The sequence below is a fragment of the Caloenas nicobarica genome, chromosome 1 (assembly GCF_036013445.1).
Source record: "Caloenas nicobarica isolate bCalNic1 chromosome 1, bCalNic1.hap1, whole genome shotgun sequence".
NCBI classification, from domain to species: Eukaryota; Metazoa; Chordata; class Aves; order Columbiformes; family Columbidae; genus Caloenas; species Caloenas nicobarica.
Window position 1 is genome coordinate 189,752,325 of NC_088245.1, and position 21,690 is coordinate 189,774,014.

At 37.9% G+C, this 21,690-nt stretch overlaps 1 protein-coding gene across 7 annotated transcripts in view; it reads left to right on the plus strand.

The window, feature by feature from the left end:
- The window catches only part of DCLK1 (doublecortin like kinase 1), a 240,352-nt gene that overhangs the window by 166,422 nt on the left and 52,240 nt on the right, over positions 1 to 21,690 (plus strand). For 3 of the 7 annotated variants that reach the window (XM_065634209.1, XM_065634200.1, XM_065634219.1), the window contains exons 5-6: positions 12,015 to 12,109; positions 17,825 to 17,881. In XM_065634209.1, coding sequence (XP_065490281.1) covers positions 12,015 to 12,109; positions 17,825 to 17,881 — 152 coding nt within the window. Of the gene's footprint in view, positions 1 to 12,014; positions 12,110 to 16,675; positions 16,679 to 17,824; positions 17,882 to 21,690 lie in introns of those variants that run through there. The other 4 variants (XM_065634227.1, XM_065634236.1, XM_065634183.1 and 1 more) reach the window with 2 other exon arrangements.

Consider the following 21,690-nt stretch of genomic DNA (forward strand, 5'->3'; position numbering starts at 1 on the left):
GAAGCATCGCTGTGAGGAACAAGCTGAGAGTAGCTCTTTTTTAAACAAATATTAGGTAGCTTTTTTTGTAGCTAGGTGGAACAAAGGTAAATTAAACTTTAGCAGGGGAGGCCCTGTTTGGTGTATGAATGTTATGAACTCCTTCTGATTAGGTTTGGTTTGGTTTTTTGTTTGGTTTTTTGTTTGGTTGGTTTGGTTTGGTTTTTTTCTAATGAATATTAATTTGGGAGTACAGGTAATGGACACTGAACTGTATACGGTCATTTCTATGAGGAATAACTGTCCTGCTATGCATAACAGATGTTTCTGACATTGGACTAGCAACTTTTTTGCTGTATTGAATGTGTGATGCCGTGTTGATTTTGGTCCTGAGAGATATAGTACTGTTTTTACTTAAAAACACAGGAGAAGTGTGAGTAAATCTTATTTTCCTGAATTTCAGTTTTTGCAGGGTCTGAGCAGAATAGCATTATGTGTTTAATCACTGCAAAAGATCAGGAGATTATTTTACAGCTTGTGAAAAACAGGAATGACTTCATTATGCTACAAAACCAAATGTATTATATCATTACATTTATAACAAGAAAAGAAACAGTGTCATGAAAATATTAAAAAAGCAAACTATTTTGGATGATTCTGCGCTAATGACAGGTTTACCCATCTTAAAAATATCTTACGTAAAAGCAAATAAATTTACAAGAAATAGGCACATACTAGCTAGTTAAAAGATGGTCCATGTCTTTGTCTATGTGACATAATCATATGGACACTGCAATTAGGATTTTCTTAAAGAAAGACACTGGACAAAGCCCTACAGGAATGTATAGTATGATGACTTTTGGTCAGCCCTGAGTTGGTCAGGCAGTTTGACTACATGATCATTGTAGGTCCCTTCCAGCTGAAATATTCTATTCTATTCTATTCTATTCTATTCTATTCTATTCTATTCTATTCTATTCTATTCTATTCTATTCTATTCTATTCTATTCTATTCTGTTCCGTTCTATTCTATTCTATTCTATTCTATTCTATTCTATTCTACTGTTGCAGGTTAAAAAGGGTAAACAATTGAAAAAAATTCTATAGAAGTTTAGTGGGGACAATGGATCTGATTTGGCTGTCTGTGCTTCTTGTGTTTGATTTCTGCAAACAGTGAAGTCAAATTGTGTGAATTTTACAAGAAAACTATTTGTTTCTTACATACACAAGTATTTAAATCAATGATAATGTCATAAAATGAAACAATATTTTACTCAGTGGGCACTTGCCCTCAAGAATTGTTTGATATTAGACATTGCATTGAAAGAAACAACAGTAGAAATAAAACAGAAACACTAACTCTAAAATATTGTTAGACAAAAAACCAAATTTTTCCCCCTCTAATTGGCATTTGTGAGGCACACCTCAAATGTTGGGTTCAGTTTTGGGCCCCTCACTACAGGAAAAACATTGAGGTGCTGGAGAGAGTTCAGAGAAGGGCAACGAAGTTGGTGCGGAGTCTGGAGCACAGGTCTGATGAGGAGCAGCTGAGGGAACTGGGACTGTTTAGCCTAAAGAAAAGGAGGCTGAGGGGAGACCTTATCGCTGTCTACAACTACCTGAAAGGAGGTTGTAGCATGGAGGGTGTTGGTCTCTTCTCCCAAGTCGTAAGTGACAGGATGAGAGGAAATGGCCTCAAGTTGTGCCAGGGCAGGTTTAGATTGGGTATCAGGAAAAATCTATTCACAGAAAGCATTGTCAAGCCTTGGAACAGGCTGCCCAGGGAAGTGATTGAGTCACCATCCCTGGAGGTGTTTAAAAGACACATAGATAAGGTTCTTAGGGACATGGTTTAGTGCCAGTATTAGGTTAATTTTTGGACTCAATGATCCTAAAGGTCTCTTCCAACCTAAATGATTCTATAATTCTATGAAAGTTCTCACATGAAATGCAGACAATATGTACAGATTTCACTATTCTGCCATCCTGTAGGCCTAAAAATCCCGCCTGTTTATTGGAATGATGTACCAGTGACATCAGCAGAATTGAAAAACTACCATCTAGTGCAAGTATGATCAGATAATTTTTCCCATGTTGTCTACACTAAACATCTCAGTATTAAAGTCGCCTGAATGACTAGTACATAACTAGAAGTTATGCTTTTGTTGTCATGTTGTTACTGCTAAGTATATACATATATATGTATTTTGTTTTATGCTTTTAAACTGCTTTCAGTTCATTGTTAAATTACTGTTAAGGATTTTTCTTTCAGTAGGGATAAACATAAAAAATACTCCAGAAAAACAGTAGATTTTTTAGCTTAGATCAAAGGCAATACATATACATTGAAAGATAAAGGTGTATTATTTTGTGGAGCGTTGTATCACAAGAGAAAGTTGAGAAAAGTAGGGATAAAGCATTATTGATAGTATACCCTTTAGAAAAAGCTAAGTAAGCTGTATGGAGCAGAACATGTTGCTAATTAGAAAGAATCTGATACCTCTTGTTTGATTCTTGCTGTGCTTTGAAAAGTCTGTGCATTCTTGCTGCGTAAAAGGATCAGCTGCCTGCCTCTGTCATCAAGTCATGCCCATATCCAGGTAATACACACAGATAACTACATGAGTCAAGAAGAGGAAAGCTGCATAGACAAAGATTATATTAAGAAATGTAAAAATCTCAAAGTTGGATATTAAAACTGGTAAAAACCTGAATTGAAGGGGTGTCCTTCAGTTATTCTTAATTATCTCCTGTATGCATCTATGGTATGGGATAGTCTTTAATGTAGGTCTTCAGTATTATTTTTCGTCTCATCCTACACAGGCTGGCTGATTGGGATTCATAAGTTTTATTTTTAATGAAGGTTCAGTCTTTGGGTTATTTCCCCATGGTTAGAGAAATGGATATGTAAGTGAGGCTAGGACATGTAGACTGTCTGCTTTGGTTTAAGCACTAAAATACCATTCTCAAGAACTGTTTCACTTCTTTGATACAGAATTTCAAGTGATAACTGAATTAAGTCAACCTTTAGCTTGAACTAAATGTTTATAAGTGCAATTAAGTCAATGAGTCCCTTCTTCTGAGGAAATAGTGATATGGGATGATGAACTCTCCCAAATTTGTTTCAGTAGCTTCTGAAGTTGCTTACAGAAATCAAGGGGTTATTTTGGGGGATCGATCGGTTTGCTGGTTTTCTTTATTGTCTGTATCACATTTTCGCATCTCTAAGTTTGGAGCAATACCATTTTACCAAAACTGGTGCTTTGAAGATAAAGTAAGTAATGTTAACAAACAATTTTTAGATAAAATTCTACTTGAAGGCACTTGCCCCTAATGTGTAGAGCTTTCTGTTTTCTGTCTGACCTTTTCCTGGTGGCCCCTGACTCTGTCCGGGAGCAGGGAAAGGACCCTTAATGTCCTCTCTCCTTGGTGATCCCACAGCCACTGCTCTGGAGAACCATTTCCCTCATCATCTCATCCGGTACTGGGGGTAAAGGACTCTTAGGTACATTCCCAAAGGTCTTAGATAACTTTCACCCTTTGGACTCTGTCCATTGCCTGCAAAGGCAGCATCCTTGGCAAGCCTGAAAGCCCCATACGGAACCTGCCACAGCAGCACTGTTGGGCTTTGCAAGTGCACGGCCATGGGAGTGACAGCATGTCAACAATGGCGGAGAAGATACTGTCCCACGGGCTGTGGGACACAGTGCCACAGCAGCCTGGGGGAAGGGGTGGAGAGCAGGTTGCAGGGCTGCTGAGAAACATCGTGAGCAATGCCAGAGGCTACACTAGTGCTCAGTGCCACACAGGTGTTGTACAAAGCTGTGCTCTGGTTATCTGAGGGCTGAGAAATATGTGTCAGTCTGCGAGGGAATGGGAGGCACACCCTCCTCACCCTTTCTTGAGCTACACAACCTATAGCCAGCAAAAAACTGCATCTGCTTTTACACCATTTCCTGAATGTATGCCTTTCTATAGGAGGTGTTCACCTTTCTTCTGTCCCGGCTTTTTTCTTTAGAGAGCATATGCTTAATGTGCTTATATTTTCCCAGTAGCCTCCCTGGCTCGTGAGAGCAGATGCATACTATTTTTGTATAAAAACACAGAATGCTTTTTTCCTACAAGAGTACATGCAAGCTAGGAAGATCTGTGGTAAGGGCTGACTTCTCTATTATTATATGTTTTGTTCAGTTTTTTATTTACATCTGACACTGTTTCAAAACAGTACCACAAGACATAGTTCTCACTGCAGGAGGATTACTTTCTGGTTTTTTTGCAAATGCATTTGAGGTATTGTCTGCTTCAAAATGCTTTCAGTCTAAATAGAGAAGAGAAGCAGGGAACAAGACAAAGAAAAGAAGCAGAGAAAGGTATCGTGACCTCCCAGGCAAGCAGAGAAATGAAGTCTGGTTCCAAGTGCAATAGATAATCCTGCCACTACTTAATTTTCCTGATGTCTTCTTAAAGCCTGTAAAACACTTTGATGTTTTTTTGTTGGCAACAAATATTGTTTGGGAAAGGACATCATAAAAGAGATGTTGAATTTCAGTGAGACCGGGTATGAGCCCACTGCTGGTGACTGAAAATTATGGCTGTCTGACAGCTATTCTGTAGCTGTCGGCTTCTGTCCACCTGCCAATTAACACCTTTGGTGGCAGCCTCAGTGCAGGTGAAGAGGTAACAGATTTGAAGAAAGCAGCACTTACTTCTTCATGATCATTATTTTTAATCAAATCAAGAGCAGCACGAAATGCCTGGAATTATTGTACCCTTGGTCCATTAAATAAAGGAAAGATATTGAATTCAGATGAACTCTGTTTTAGCCTCTGAAATCCCAACTCTAATTTTCAGCACTTGCTCTCAACAAAAGTAACTACTTTCTTTTCTGTTTTTCAGTTCGAACACCTCCTTCAAAATTATTTCCTTCTCATTTCTCCTCCCCTCTCAGCTGTCTCCTGTTCTCCTAAAACTATCACCCAAAATATTTCAGATGCTCGAAATCTTATTTGTAACAGCCATTCAGGTTTGATGTTAAGAAGTGTTATTTAGGAGTTTTAGTTATTTTGTGTGACAAATGTCTATTTCAAGAGTAACTGGGTTGATATGTACCTATTCCAAATGACAAAGGGAATATATGTGAAAAATGGATAGAGTAGGTCACATCACCAAGGTCTGTGTGGTTTTTTCTTAAATATTTGCACCCGGGCAAAGAAATTGTGAAACTACTTGTCAAACTAAAGCCTGATCAAAACTGTAGATGTTCCCAAAAGAAAAAGGTGGTTTACGATATGTAAATTGGATCTTATGGAACACTTCTCTAGAGCAGATGCTTGTGCTTTTCTCAGCTACTTAGAAAAAAGAGGTAGATGTGTTCCTCCGCAAGAAGATATGTTTTCATTTAGTCTGATAGTTCATCCTTAGGCCGTTATGCAGAAACAAGCCCTCTTCAGCCACCTGACTCAAGAAGGTCTTTTGGATCCCAAAGGAAGGAACGTGACGTATCGTATTGTCTTTGGCAAGGTCACATGTTTTTATTCACACTATTACTGGTACTCAGCTGACAGGTTTTGTAATAAATATGCTGAAGAGAAAACTTCCTGAAGCCAAGAGTACAAGCCCATGGGAGTGATGGAGTCATCCTACAAATCCAGGGATTTCCAGATGATTTTTACTTTGATCCTGGCTTCCTTTTTAATTTTTTATTTATGGTGTTTGTATTTGATACTAATCATTAAAAAATGAGGTTTTATAATTTTATGGCTTCTAGTAAAGATCAAGAGTTAGTAAGAGAAGTAGATATGGTTAGACTGAATAGTCTAACCCCGTTAAAGGATTGAAAAATTAAATGCTGAATGAAGAAACATCTTCAGAGCTGGTGCTGCATTCACACAGGCTGATTTGAGAATCCTAGTCTTTCCCATTAGAGAAAACAGTTCTAAGGAGAGGTTTTCATTAAATCTTACATACATGTAGATGCTCTCTAGATTAGATAGTACATGAAATTAGCAACTAAGATCATAGATACCAGCTTTAATGAAGTGCAGATAAAAAAAACAAGAGGCGCTTACCCCCTTTCTGAGGCTACAAAATAAAATTACTCATGGATTCCAGGGAATTGTATTTTCAAGGAAGGCTCTGAGGAAGGAAGTCTTCTGAGAGCTTGGGCAGGTCTGCAATATCTACATATTTGCAGCACTGCTCTGCTTGATTGTGCAGACATAGCTGACTTCAGGTTGAAGTAGAGGTGCCACCATAGTGGCCACCCCATGGAGATCAGCATGGGCCGCTGCTGAGCTCTGCACTGCTTGGGTTACATGTTGCAGCTGCCACAGGCACTGGTGACTTCCAGGGATTCAGGTATTGGTGGCTGCTGGGCTGGGAATGTAAACCTGACCTGCAGGTGATCCCTTCTGCTGACATTTCTAATGTGTTGAACTTTTGATGAGGTGAAAGCTCTGTCTGGGTCTGTTAAGCCTTGTCTTCAATGGCAGAGAGATGTTTTTTTCATATCTGCATGACTTCTTGACATAAACTCTAGCAAAGATTGAATGTAAAAACGACAGTTTAGCAACAGTTAAAATGAATGCAGTACTGGTTACTTGGGATGTTTTCTTAACCAGTTGCATGCTAAGGTAGAATCTACAAAGCCTTGTCTTTGCTGAGGAGTGATATGAGAGTGCTTGCTTAATGTGGCACTCCGGACAAGCTCTCCGCTTTAGAATGAAGACAAAGATGATGAGACGTAGACAAGTAGAATGCAAAAGCAGGAGGAGCAAAAAGGCAAGGTATGGTTTGTTCCCTAACTACTTTGTAACTACTTAATATTCTTGAGGAAAAAAAGGTTGTTTTGGAAAGTACAGTGACAAACTACAAAAGTAGCTGAGACAATGTCAGGTAGTGTTCTCACATCACCATTTTCTTGCTAACAGTTGCTGAATATGGCCTACACATGTTGTGTCTTCTGTAAATAGTTTCTTAGTTTTGGCAGTTCTAGTCATAAATTAGTAGTGTCTGTGAAAAAGGCTCTACTATTCCTTTCCCTCAGTCTTCTCTTTCCTCTTCACACACACTTTTGTATTTGGAAAACCACTTTTGTAAACACACAAGAGTCATCTCAATGTGTTTTATAGAATACAAGATGCTAACACATCAACAGGCAGTTTTATAGGAGAGTATGATTTTAATACAGTGCAGTGGCATTGGCAGCTTCTCAAACTGGCACTTGGTACATTAATTCAGCTTTTATAACTTTTTCTTTTTATTGCTTAACGAAAAAATACCCTATCAAAACATATTTATTGTAATGCTATCAAAGTAATTTTATTTGCAGGGTTTTGATGAGTTTATAAACATCTTCATATGGAAACTTATTTTCCATTTATCTCAGTAAATGATGGTATCCAGCTTTAATGTTCTATTTTGTGGGGTTTTCTACCTTCACGTGTGTGCCAGGTGGTGGAAAAACAAATACAAAGACAAGTTCTTGCCCTGCTATGCATCCCCAGCAAGAGAAGACAGTAAGGAGAGGAGTTCACAGCTAAGCAGTTGCATACATCTACTCAGAACAGCCACAATAATTTTGTTATTGTTTTAGCTTTTTAATACATGTTTCACCTGCAAAATTTTGAATGGATAAATCTTTTTTATAAGACGATGGGAGGACGATGTGTGTTAAGCTGAAGTCTCTGCCCCCTGCTATTTTATGAATAAAAAGTGACAAGAAACCTCTTGCTTCACTCAACGACATGATTAATCACAACAATGCTTACCAATTTCATATGTCTTTATCTACATCAGGGTTCCATATAGGAACATGTGCTTTATCAGTTGCTGAGAAATGCAGTGCAGATACTGGACAGGAATGCATTTTCCAACCAGAACGCATTCCACGTAAAAATGGATTTTAAGGCAGTTTAGACTATATCCCTGTACTTATCAGGAATGCATTATTATTTAATATTATAGATTTCATTCACATATTTGTTGCTATGTTATCTGATCGTGGCAAGCATATGTAATAATGGTGTTGTGATTGTATTATAAATTGAATTCAGGAGGGGATCAGAATCATAGGATAGAATCATAGAATGGTTTGGGTTGGAAGGGACCTTAAAGATAATGTAGTGGACAGGGACACCTTCCACTAGACCATGTTGGCCAAAGCCCCATCTAGTCTGGCCTTGAACATTTCCATGGATGGGGCATCTGCAAGTTCTGTGGGCAGCCTGTTCCAGTGCCTCACTATCCTCATGAATCAATGCAGTCTATTCCTGCTGCACAGCACCTAATATCAACTCTATTTGCAAATTCAGTATAATAACTCTCAAGAAATTAAAATCAGAGGTGGAATGACCAGCAAGCCATAAATAAGAAGATAAAAAAGGAGGGCCCCTGCAGTGGGCTGGGGGATTATTAGGAATTACCATTTCTTCCCTGTTGTGATGTCTGTCTTAAGCATTACATTAATAAAATTCTCCAAGTATGCAGAGCACCCAGAAAACAGACAACATAATTTGCATAGAGAGCTCATTCTGCCAGAGCTTAAAGCCTGAGTAGACAAATGGTAGAGATTACATGACTTGTCTGATGTTGTGCAGATGCATATGGAGAGCTGGGAATAGAACCCATGTCACCCAAGTCCCTGTTCAGGTTGACTCTAATGTAGACTCCGTGTGGCCTGCAGTCATCAGAATTTATTTAAGAGAGTTCTTCACTTGTAATAAAATCCACCAAAATAGGTAAGTGGGGAGAATTTTGATGATTTTGCTTCATCTGAAGCATATCCTGGACCTCCAGGTGCCTGCTTTAGAAGTTTACACTGCAGTGGATGCTCCTAGTACATTGTTCATCAGATCAGTTTTAGATGATTGCTTGGGGATTATACAACTTGTGCCATGACAGCAGTTTGGTTGAAATAAGGTCTAGAAAACTACTTCAGATGTAGAAGCCTACTCAAATGTACCTAAAGATTGGTAAAAGGAATCTCATCCTCACTGCTAATTGTCATCTCTAGAGTTTCCTAAACATCTCTCTATATGGAGTCCTTGTATGCTCACAAAAATCCTGGTATGTTTTAGGTAGTTAGCACCTTTGTATTTTGGATATGGGTAAGGAAGTGAGCAAACTCCACGTGATCCATTAATTTGAGACCTTATTGCAGCCTTTCAGTACTTAAAAGGAGCCTATAAGAAACATGGGGACAGACTTTTTAGAAGGGCATGTTGCAACAGGACAAGGGGTAATGGTTTTAAACTAAAAGAGGGGAGATTCAGGCTAGACACGAGGAAGAAATTTTTTATAAGGAGGGTGGTAAAACACTGGCCCAGGTTGCCCAGAGAGGTGGTAGATGCCCCATCCCTGGAGACATTCAAGGCCAGGCTGGACGGGGCTCTGTGCAACCTGATCTAATTGAAGATGTCCCTGCTCGTTGCAGGGGGGTTGGACTAGATGACCTTTGAAGATCCCTTTCAACACAAACTATTCTATGATTCTGATTGTGCTCTTGATTTCATATATTAAAGATAGCAAACAGACCTATCAAAATTTTCCTTTTTAAAATAGGGAGAGCATGGGAACTTAGCTTAAACACTCTGGATACTCTGGTGGTGGCAAGTGAGTAATTTTTAGGATTTACAATACTTTGGTTTTTTCATCTCAGGCACATACTCATCAACACGGTACATGTAGGAAATACATCAAGAGTCAAATACACCGTTGCATCTATTTGTCTGGTTTCACTTGGCAGCCTCAAGTCTTTGTCTTCAGGACAGAATAATTGCAATAGTAATTCTAAGAAAAACTGCTGTTGAAAATTATGGGGAAGGAGCCAATCTGTAAGGAATGGGATCTGGTGCCTAGTGCCACAAGGTTTATTAAAGTGTGTGTGTTATCTTAAATTTTCTCATAATAATGAGACCTAAGGATATATTCTTGGTTTAAAGAGAAGGCAGAGCATGAGTCTTGTTACTGAGCAGTCTTCAGGACTAGCTCCATGTGAATAGTAGTAGTTTAGTATTAGTTTCTAAATAATACCATATTTGTTTAGAAGAAGCCCTTTAAAAGTTTGAGATTCCAAAAAGCTCATTTTTAATGTCCTCGTATTGCCCTTTTCCTAAATGATTTTGGAAGCATTACTAATAAATTTGATTTTAGTCATTATTGGCCAGACCTAGGGAGTGTTTTGCTGAATACTCTATGAACTTCAGTGAATGTGTCCATATGCATGTGCTCTCCCCCACACACTTAGTACAACATCTGAATCAGTGCTGATACGTGCGAGCCATTGTCCCCTGGACAATGAGAACTTGAAGCCTAGATGAGTGGAATGGTTTTCTATAAAAGCAACCTATTTAAATCCAATTAATGTATCTTGGTGTTCCTATGGTTATACAAGTATATTGCATCTTTACCTTAAACAATGCCTTGCACAAAGTGGTGTTCAGATTTGGTCATTCATGGCACCTAAGCACTATTAAGTGATCGTTTTTTATCACACATTGTAATGTGTTTTATTGATGTATGTGGTGTGGTAGGTATAGATGTTTCTTCCTTACAATGTGCAGAGCCAGTGTTAGCCAGTGAGAAAAATGTATTATGCAAAAAGTAAGAAAATTCTATTAAAAAATGCCTACTGTATTATCCAGAGGAATTAGCATTTGCTAGATTGCCAGTCAGCCAAGGTTTTACACGAGTTATTGTCATTTTGATTTTCAGATGAGTCATTTGGTATATTGCCCCCAAAGGCACCTCATTATGATTCAGTGCACAGCATATAAAATTGCTTAGGCTTTCGGGGCTCCGTAGAAAGCGAGTGGGGGTTGCGGTGGCTCAGCGTTGTGAAGCAGCAGCATTATGCTTAATTGACACCTTTGATGTAGCCCTAAGACAGCACCTGCACCTCCCACTCCTGCTCTGAAGACGTCAGCCTTACGCAGAAAAGGCTTCTGCTTATGAATCCTGCATCGCATTCAGCTCACTCTGTGAGCAGCCCCAGCTATCCCTAACTAATCCCATTGCTTCTCAGTTTGGCTACAGCTTGGCTTAGTACAGAGCAGGAATTTCGCTGCTTGCTGTTATCAGGTTAAACAGTAAGATTTTTGTCCATGTTAGAACTCATAGAAGGTAAGTCAAATGCCTTGTTGATATCCTAGTATGTAAATATTCTCCCAAGATTCAGAATCTGGGAATCTGATTGTCAATTCTTTTTTTTTCCTGGTGCTGACAAATATGGACTGTGATATAACAGCTGCTTCTTTAGGAATATTTACATATAAGTATGATACACGCTTTGTAGTCTTTCTATCAGTGCTTTGGCGTGAACATTATTGATAGCCTCTTGTGTGATTACTTTGTAGTAGAATTCTGTCCTCTGCTGGTATTGCTCTGTTAATTTAATGGATAATGTCACATGCATGCAAAAGATGCTTCTAAAATGATAGGCACTGACATATCTGAAGGAACTTATTTCTTTGAGAAAGTCATACTTGAGACGTTGCTTCCAATTTATTTGCCTCTAGAAAGCCCTTCTGGGTTAAGTCTGAGGTGGTGTTTTGGTCAGATAGTATTGCAGGAATCTCTTAGAATGAATGAGTGAGGAACTGCAAGTGACCTATTTGTTCTTACAAGCAGTACTGCTTTTTATTTTTACTGGGTAGCACTTCAAGCTATAACTAAATGGAATGAAAAGGTTTACTTATAGCAAGTGTCTGTTAAGGTTAACATAGCACCTTGCTCTACATCACTTTTAAGCATAGGAACAATAACAATATAGTTTAAGAAAACATGATCATTTTCTCTCCCATTGACTAAACATTCTTTTCAGATTTGTTGATTTGTTTGCACTCTGTATAAAAATTGGCATCATAAGCCAAAACTCTGAGGAAACAGTTCTTTTAAGAACTACTGAATATTGAAAACATGAAAAAATATGAATGAATGTGTTCAACAAAGAATGAGAAGGAATATGTTGATTTAACTATTTCTTTGCTTTTAATAATGCCTTGCATTTATTTTTTTTCAATTTATTGTCCTTTTAGTGAATGGAACCCCTGGTAGCCAGCTCTCTACTCCCCGCTCTGGGAAGTCTCCAAGCCCATCTCCCACCAGCCCAGGAAGCCTACGGAAACAGAGGGTAAGGACATAAGGAAACTGATTTCTGATCATGACTGGGGAGAATCCAACATAGCCATTATCCAATAGCCTTCTCCCCACTGGTTCCTTGTGTGTAGAGTCATAGGGTGGAAGACCCTGGCTACGGCCCTTGGTGTGTTTGTACAACACTCTGAAGTGGAATACAACTGTTCTGTATCTGTCAAAATGCTAAGTATTCTGGGAATTGGTTTATCCTTGAGGGGAAAGACAGGGGTATCTGTGTCCTTTTTTACAAAACTTTTTGTTTGTTTGTTTGTTTTAGTTTCCTTTCACCAAGTGTTTCACAACTGGAAGGAACTGTTCACATTGTCGAAGGCTTTTTTGTTGTTCTTAGTTTGCCGTGGGCGTTATGTCCCTTGCAAAGCCTACAAACATCTTTGACTTTGAAGCAAGGTGAAAGAATGTGGTGTGGAATTTAGCTGTGAATTAGCTGTAATATCATAGTCTTGTGCAGGGAAAATACTATCAGTACCAAGGCAGCATGAGACTTGTCAGTCAGTTTGCTGGACCAGAGTTGTTATTAGCTGTAGGTTCCCACTAGGTGTCACTTACAGAGGAACCCACAATGTGCCTAAGCATCCAGAATCAAAGTAGTACCTATGTTACTGCTGTAACCCCCTGACAAAATATTACTCCTTCAACCCAAAAGGCTCCACATGCTGATTTAATTAATTGTATCTGTTCAAAAGCAATGGGACATATGTCTATGTATCTTCTCTTCTGCTATTTTCTAAACTGTGATCAGTTCTCAATGGAAGCTTCCCTAAGGCAGTACTCCGTATCTCAGACTTGTTTATAAACACAGTTTGGACACATGCTTTTTCTGCCTTTTCAGATTTTAAATAAGGCAGAACTCACGTCTGTCACCGTAAGGGGATAACGTACAAAATTGGCAGTGCTTGACTTTAGGGGCTGGTGCAGGCCTGATTCCCCAGATATCCAGATCAGGAACAGCTGTAGCATGGCACGACTCCCTTATAGCCTTCTTCGTGTCTGGTGGATGCCAGGGAGCTGAGGAGCAGTGCATGACCAAACCTTGCCTTAGGCTGGGATACAGCCAGGGTTTTCTGCCGTGACTTGTTTATAGATACGGAAGCTGGCTGTGATCTTGCAGTACAGAGATAGCCGGTGAGTGGCAGCTTGAAGCCTCAGGCTAGTGTCATGGTTTCATCATCTGGTACACAGAGACTAAAGGTGCAAGTTTCAGTTGGGTAAGCTGGTACTAAAATCTTCTTGAATGCAATGTGTTGCACACCTGTTTGCTTTTACTCTCAAAGCTTATTATTGAATCTTTAATAAGTCACCAAAGAGGGAAGTAAGAGTCTTCCAGATGAATTATACATCACTGATGTAAGGGTATCTGTTTAGGTAGATGATGATGTATGCAGTGGATTTTCATGTGCTGTAAGGCTGTCTCTTTTCATTGGTAACTTCCCTAAACTTCTTCCCCACCACTGATGCTTCTATCCCCACAGCAATGTTTTTCTCTTGACATTTGTGGATGGATGAGTGCAAACCATGCAGTCAGCACCATTAGACACAAGGGGTATTTGGCCACAAGGTTTCTGACTTTCAAATGTGAAGACAGTGAATGGCTTGATCTTATATGGGTTTCCTATGTGGAAGTGTAACAGGATCACCACGTGGCAGTATAATGGATGCAAAGGGCTCTGTAGTGGTAACATAGTCACATTGCTAACTGTATAGAAAATAAATATTGAAGTAGATTACAGGAGAGATAAGACATTATTAAAGAATTGAATTCTCAGATATTCATATCCAGTCCCCTTGACCTCAGTAGGGGACCTTTCATGCTTATCTGGTTTTATTTTAGACAGATGGGGTTTTTTTACCTGACAAAACATGGAATAATTCATGTAAAAAGAGATCGCAATAATATAAAAATGCATTGCAATAATATTATTTAGGTCACAAAATCAACTGCTCAGAAGTTCAGGGATGGAAACTTTACACTTGCTCTGAGAATTTATTTCATCTCCTTTCATGTTTAACTTGTGAAGTGAACAAGCTAGAATTTCAGTATAAAAACATACGATTGTGTCATTAGAGGTCATAATGTGTATTCCAATGACTAAATTAGTTCTATGAACAGCCATTAAACAGTAGTTACTAATCTTAATTTTCTTGTTAGCAGTATAAATTATGTTCGGTTTTATTTCAGCATGTTTTGTATGTTGCCATTTAAATTTTTATTTAGAGCACAGGTTATTTTATGTACCATATTGTCATAAACCAAATTTCAACCCGAAGCATTTTGCTTTGTCTTCAACGGCTTCAGCTACAGGGCTGACAAACCAGCTGCAGGGGAAGGTTTATTCTCTAGGAGCTTGTTGAAGTGTTGGTATCAAGTGATAGACCTACAAGAGAGGAGACTCATTTCAGTTCCCTCCTTGTCCCCAGTGTTGAGAGGTGAGGTGTTCCTGCCCCATGCTTGAAAGGAGAGTGTTGGCTGCTAAAGCCCCGCTCTGGGGTTGAAGGTGATGACTGGGTTTCAGACCGGTCTTCATTTCTCCCTTTACCTGGAGTTTGAGAGAGCTACTGCTTTAGAACTAAAATAAGATGCTGGATACTGGAAATGCCAGCTCAGCTGTGTAATTAGTTTTCTTCTCTGCCCCTTTTTCTGTGTGGTTGGAGTTAGAGGAGCACCTGTTCCCTTGTGCCATCAAGTACATGGGATACCAGTGGTATATACTGGGTCTGGATGGCAATAGGGAACGTTGACTCCAGCCTGGCATGATTCCCCTTGACATAAGTCATCACTCAGCTACTCAGCATCCCCATCCGAGTGCTATGAGGGAGTCGTAGGCTTGGTGTGTCAAAACGTTGAGGACACTGGGCAGGTTGCCAGTGTTTCTCGTGAGAAGTACAGATGAGAGGAAGTCATGCTTTTGAATTCAGAGGCACAAAGACAAGGTAATTCCACAAACTGAGGGATTTCTCCCTGTGAACAGAAAAGACCTGTAAAAATAATAGAGATGGCAGTATTTTCCGAAGAAAATATTCCTTCTAATTATGGAGTACATTAGACAACTTAAAATAGGGATCAATCATCTTACTGACATTTCATTATTCACCTTTAAAAAATAGATAAATTCTGGCCTTTGATGAGAGGCTTTCCATTGATATAAATAAAGCCAAAAATGCTACTGTGGTACATACTTATGAAAACAGTTCTCTTGCAACCCTACAAATAAAATTTTGTACCCTCAAAAGCCAGAACATAAGAAGATAAAGTTTTATCCTTTCTCACTTGAAATTCAGAAATCAGTGGAAGTTATATTTTTATAATCTTGGTGAAATTCAGGCTATATTTGAGGAAAGTAAGTTTTGGAAGATTAATTTCATGAGTATAATAATACAAGGACTTGAAAGTGAACTAGGAACCATTTATCAGCTGAGCTCTCAACCAATTATCAGCTTCTGAGTATTTTAACTTGCAGGCTGTATACTGTTGTTAGGCTTTCTTGTAGTTTAATTCTTTCTTTATGTTTATTCTTAAATAGGAAATTGACATTCTGGTTTTTAAATTGTTGTGTACCTAACTGTGTATTTCCACAGAGGGTTAAAACATCTGAAGTTCAAGTTTATAACAGTTGAAGTAGAGACTTACTGTGGCACACATGCTTATAGTTCCTACCACAACAGAGTGCGGTTAATGACACAGACTCAGAAAAGGTGACATTGCACTCATGACAATAAATTTACATAACAGGAACCCCTACATTTTATTTAACTAGCCTTTATAATAGTTTATGAGCTTAGAATTAGAGTCATTGCTTTAGTTAAGATAGAAACATTCTATGATTTATACCTGATTATCTGTTGCTTGCCATTATTTTAGATGTTTTTTCTACTTCCCTAGAGACGACAGCCTATAGAATAATAAAAAATTAGATTTAAAGTACCTCTTGTCTAATCAGACAAATAAGAGAAATTTTATTTATATAAGGATTTTTGAGTTCTATGTGGCCGCGAAAGGAACATTTTTAAAAAGCTTCAAGTATTTAAAAGTATATGAATATTAAAAGTCCGTTCTCACAAATGTCTTCATTGTAAGTTCTGAATGCATATTTTTTATAATCAGAGGAGTGAGCAGTCACCTGGAAGAGACTATTCAAAAGTTTGTGGTGTTACACTCCCTAGCAAATAAAAATATTTTTTTCTGTACCGTATATTAGAAATTCCCAAACTCTATATGCTCAAAAGAAATTTTAATAATTAACTAACTTGTTAGTATTCAGAATTAGATGGTCTTGTCTGTTTTAAATTCTTCTTTTGTCTAGATTGTTTACAACAAAATAGAAATGTATTTAAGATCTGATTTTCACTCTGCCAGTCTAACATGTCTGCTACTGTATGTATACGTGCCCATGGGCAGTACACATACAGAAAAAGTGTTCTAGGGAACAAAAAACCCCGTTAAGGGACTTAAATCCCCTTTATATCATGCCTGCAAGTAAAACATAAACCTGCATAGATTACTGAGATCTTTGTAAATTTGAAATTTGTAAAGCATTCATTTTAGGTAGTCCTTTTTGTATCGCATAGCTTTTATATTTGTTTGTTTGTTTGTCTCAATTATCTTTAAACAACCCCAAAAGCCCCAAGCCAAGGTCAACCCTAGAGCTGGCTCCATCAGCCTTCCCATTCTCATGTGTTCTTGTATTTTGTCTTGTAGTTGGTTTGTTGTATTTCATAAGAATGTTTTATACTTAAACCATTCCCAGAAACAGCTTAAAGGTATCAGAGCTTGCCTATGAGGCATGGTGGGCACCTGCATACCTGGTGACTCTCTAAGCCATAAACTATGCTTAATTTACCTTAAGACAGTAATCTGTCCTCTAACTCTTTTCCTCACTGACGTTCCTCTTTCATTCAGTGCTGTTGTGTATTGTGGCAAGGATTGTAGTGCTGGGCAGATTGGGCAGGGCCATGTATCACCTCTAGCCCCTCTGGCATTTGAGGATTATCTGATCCGTCAGAGGATGCTCGGAGTAGGTGTTGAAAAACCAAAGTGGATCCGTACACTCAGACTCTCTCCCCGCTGTCATGAGCTGGTTGCTTGGCTACCGTCAGGAAGAGCCGGTGACAGGGGGATTGCACATGCTGTCTTTTTACACATACACTCAGACACAGAAAAACTGTGGAAAAGACATACCATTGTCAGTACAACATAGATAACGGCAGTATTCAGCATCAGCATTCTGGGGCTTGAATGTTGCTGGATCCATGCTGTATCACTGGTGGGTGGCAAGTTTTGATTACCTTATCATATAAGGTAAGCACTTACTTTCCTACTGCTGTTCGTGAAACAGCAAAAAGAGAGATACATCCCCATTAAGAGTAAGTTCAAACTGACAAGTTTCCGAACAATTAGAAGGCTCTCCAGAACAAATATTGTTTTAATAGTGTTTAGCAGGAAAGAATCAAAGAAAAAAAGAATTGCCTCTTAGAATATGTTGCACGTTGAAACTCCAGCTTTATTTATTAACCATCTATTTGTTGATTAAAAAATAATTATATGACATTCAGCAAAAAATCTGATTATAGAGAATATGTGTATTTTATGTTAAACAATATCTTCTGGTCCACGGTAACAAAAAAGAATATAAGAGAGTTACAATGGAACAAATCAAACACAATAAACAAATCTATACTGCACTTCATCTTACAGGACCTGTATCGCCCACTCTCTTCGGATGATATGGATTCAGTAGGAGACTCAGTGTAAAAGAGAAAATGGAACAATGTTTATGGTTTGTGATTTGGTGAAGGTTTAACATTTTTAAAGAGAATAGCTGCTAATTTACAGTAATAGTGAACCGCACAAAAGAGTTTTGCATATTTAATATTAAAAATATGGGGCCAAATTAATTCCAGTATGTGGGGATATTTTGGCTTTTTCACTGCATTTTAATGCAAGAATTTGTAAGGAGTGAGCCATTGAATATGTCCATCAAATACAAAACAGCATCGTGCACACTTTAAGGAACAAAGATTGGATAAGGTGAATATAACGCACAAATCCATAGTGGGCACATTTATGAATAGCGCTCTTTTTATCATCTAAGATACTGATTATATGTTCTGTTTTTAACATAAGTATCTTTATTCATTTTGGTATGAACAGTTAATGAAGGCTTTGCTTTTACCAACGAATAGGTAAAAAGTAGAAAAGAAAAAACCTGCCATATTAAACTGCTTGCACCATGCTGGCTGATCCCGACACGCACATTTGGAACATTCTAATTTTAGTCTTTTTGTCTAAATGAAAAGAAAATTAAGAAAACCTGTGCCATCACAAGACAAAAAGTAAATTCTTTCAAAGCATTTGTGTTCAGGTTCTCTTTCCTGCATTACATCTGATGACTGTAAACAGAAGGGTGTTCACAGGCAACATGAATATTTTACCTGGCAAGAGCTATGAACACTGATCATCCGTGTGTTGCAAGTAAATATGGACAGATTTCTAAACGAGGAGATATGGGGCCTTGCTGGCTCACAGCGTCATCTGACACATATCTGATGACACCTTTTGGAAAAAAACACATTTTGCCTGACAAGCTAGTGATTCTTTTCACTTATGTTAAGGACAGGAACATAATTTTTATTTGCTATAATAAGACATATTATGCATTTTAAAATGAAAGCCTACAGAAATGGTGTTACTGTAAATCATCCTCCTATTGACCTAATTTCTGTGTTTTCATTAGTGGTTGTTTTGTACAGCATGAATATGCAAAACTCCTTTAGCGTTAAAGTAGGTCATGCATTATAACCAGTTGCTTAACAAATATCTACTAATTTTATTTGTTTTCTGCTGCTTTATTTTTGTGAGAATCTTAGTTGACTAATTTACATAACAGCAATATTTCCCACTGTATGTTGCATATTGCTTTAAAATTTATCTGTTGTATTTAAGCCCATAGTATAGTCACCACACATTAATGCTGTCTTATAGCTTTCCTTTTATTATCTCAAATACTAATGATTTAAGAATTACAAATTAATGTGATTCTGATCCTCAACAAAAATCTATAGAGATTATATTTTTGAGCTACTTAGGGATGACTTAATATATTTTGAAATCAGGAAAATTTACTTAATAGCAGAAAATGTCTAGCTGCCACATGCCAGCTTTTAAATGCAGTGAAATAATTCCTTTACACTGAATTGTGCATAATAAAATTCACCAGCTGGAAAATGCTGGCATGTGATGTTATGGCTTCGCTATATCCGTATTGTTTTCTGTATGGAGGATATTTGCAAAAAGAAGTAAAAGGGCAGCAGAATACAAAACTTACCTTCTCTGTTTTCAATACTTGGTTCCAGTATCACCTGGAGAGAAAGTCATTGATTTGGCAGGTTTGCTGAAGCAATTAGGTCATTCCCTTTTGCAATGTATATTTTGCCATTCCTGCTTCAGACTTCAGATCTAAAACTGTTCCCAGCAGCAGGAACAGGTCCACCCCCCTACACCCCATGCCCGGATCCTAAGACCATCCTGTTCTACTGAAAAAGTTCACAGCTGTGAAGTTACTTGCATTTTTGCCTGCTATGAGGGAATGTCTTTGTAAAATGTATTACTTAATCCCAAGAAACACATATTATGGAAAGGTGCATTGGGATCAGTTTCCAAAAATTCAGACAGCTCCACCAGACTGAACAAAATACCTACTGACATTTTGAAAATTGTTTTTTCTTGTAAAGAAAATAAATTCCAGGAATTTTACTTTTCCTCCCCTCTGCTATATAGGCTACTGCTGCTTAAGGCAGTTTACTGAGAATGTTTGTTCTGCACAAGGAGCACAGATTTCCAGCAAACCTGAATCCCACAGCTTTGCTTAGCTGTGGAAAAGAAAAATGGACCTTATATCAGTAATTGTTATCATAGTGAGTTCTCCATCAAGACTGTTTCAAAGAATATGCTAGTCCATAACATTTAATCATTTCAACATATGACTTGTATTAAGGGGCTATTCAGGGGCAATATGTATCATTACTATTTCATTTAAGGAATGAAAGTCCCTTAAAGATTGAAAAGGCACACTGTTTATAGACTTTGAGATCCTTTTTGTGTGGAATGTAATTCCCATTATACATGAGCAGAAATGAAATGTTTCTTTTGACAAGACCAGAAGGTTTCAGTTTATGGGTGAAACTGAAATTGTGTTTCTTGATGCTGTAGTTCTGCTTGCAACAGCACAAGTTTTAGTTTGTCCCTAGATTTCATTGACTTCATTAAATAACCGAATAGCTTAAGCAACTTCATACTGTTTGGACCTCTTATAGTTCTCTGTATGCTGCATTATTTGTGCCTACTCTAAGGTGATTATGATGTAGCTAAAGAGTCTTGTATAGATTGTGAATGCTTCGCTTCCCTCTGAGCTTTATGAATACATGTGATTATTTCCCTAATGCTTCCTGCAACTTTCTGGGATTTTTTTAATCTCTTTTCTTCTTCTTTATGCAACGAACAGTTCACACGTGAAGCACAGAATGTCTATGTTTATATTTATATGCGCGCACACACACACACACACACATATAGATTAATGGTTTTGAAACCCATGCGCAGTTATGTCACATTTGTGGCTTTAAACAAGTATGTGGGGAAAATGTACTGATGGGAAGACGTTCATCAGGTGGGATTTGCTGTAGCTCTGTTAATGCCGGTGGAGTAGCACCAGCCAGTACTTGCCGAGCAGCTCTCATGTACAAACAAGGGCTAAGTTCTGCTCACTTTTAAGTCAGTGGCAAAACCAGGACTGACTTCAGGGTGCGAAAGATAGGACCTTACGCACAAACATATATGCACAGACAAATCATTAATCAGGAATTTGAAGTGATATTATTTCAATAGGTTCAGACTTGAACTGCACTTTTCTGCAGTGTACTAAGTCATGCAATATTAGAAGTTATTTTGTTGAAATCAGTAAAATCTTTAACATTCATTATCCAATGTGAAAATTGCTTTTCAATTTGTAAAATAATTCAGTGACAGCGCAGTATATATAGCTATTTTTCTCTTTAAATCATTTTCACAGGGAATAGATGGCTGTAAAGTTAAAATTCTTGGGCATTAATAGAGTGTCTATAAATGTATATTATAAGAAAGAATACATAATGTTAAATAGCCTTGAAGAACACCTGGGTTGAGACTGAAATAAATAATAGTGTTTGCCTTTACAGTTTCATACTTTACACTGCAATGTGAACTTTATGCAGTGCAGTATGTTACAAAAAATATCCTGCAACTCTGAATGTAAAAAGTGAATTAACAGTGATACAAAAACGAACCTCTGATCAACCCGTGTTTACTGTTTTGTCAAAAATGGTAGAGAAATGAACAATCAGAAAAGCTTTATGGTGCTAAAGTACCTCATCACTTGATGAACACTTAGATTAATGTTGTCTGTGCTTTTTCTTGTATCCAGTTAACGGTATGCAACCAAATATGAGATTGTTCTTTATTTAATCTTCACTTTCAGTTTATCTGTTAGTGACGGGACAAGAACTTGTAACTGTGAGTGATGGATA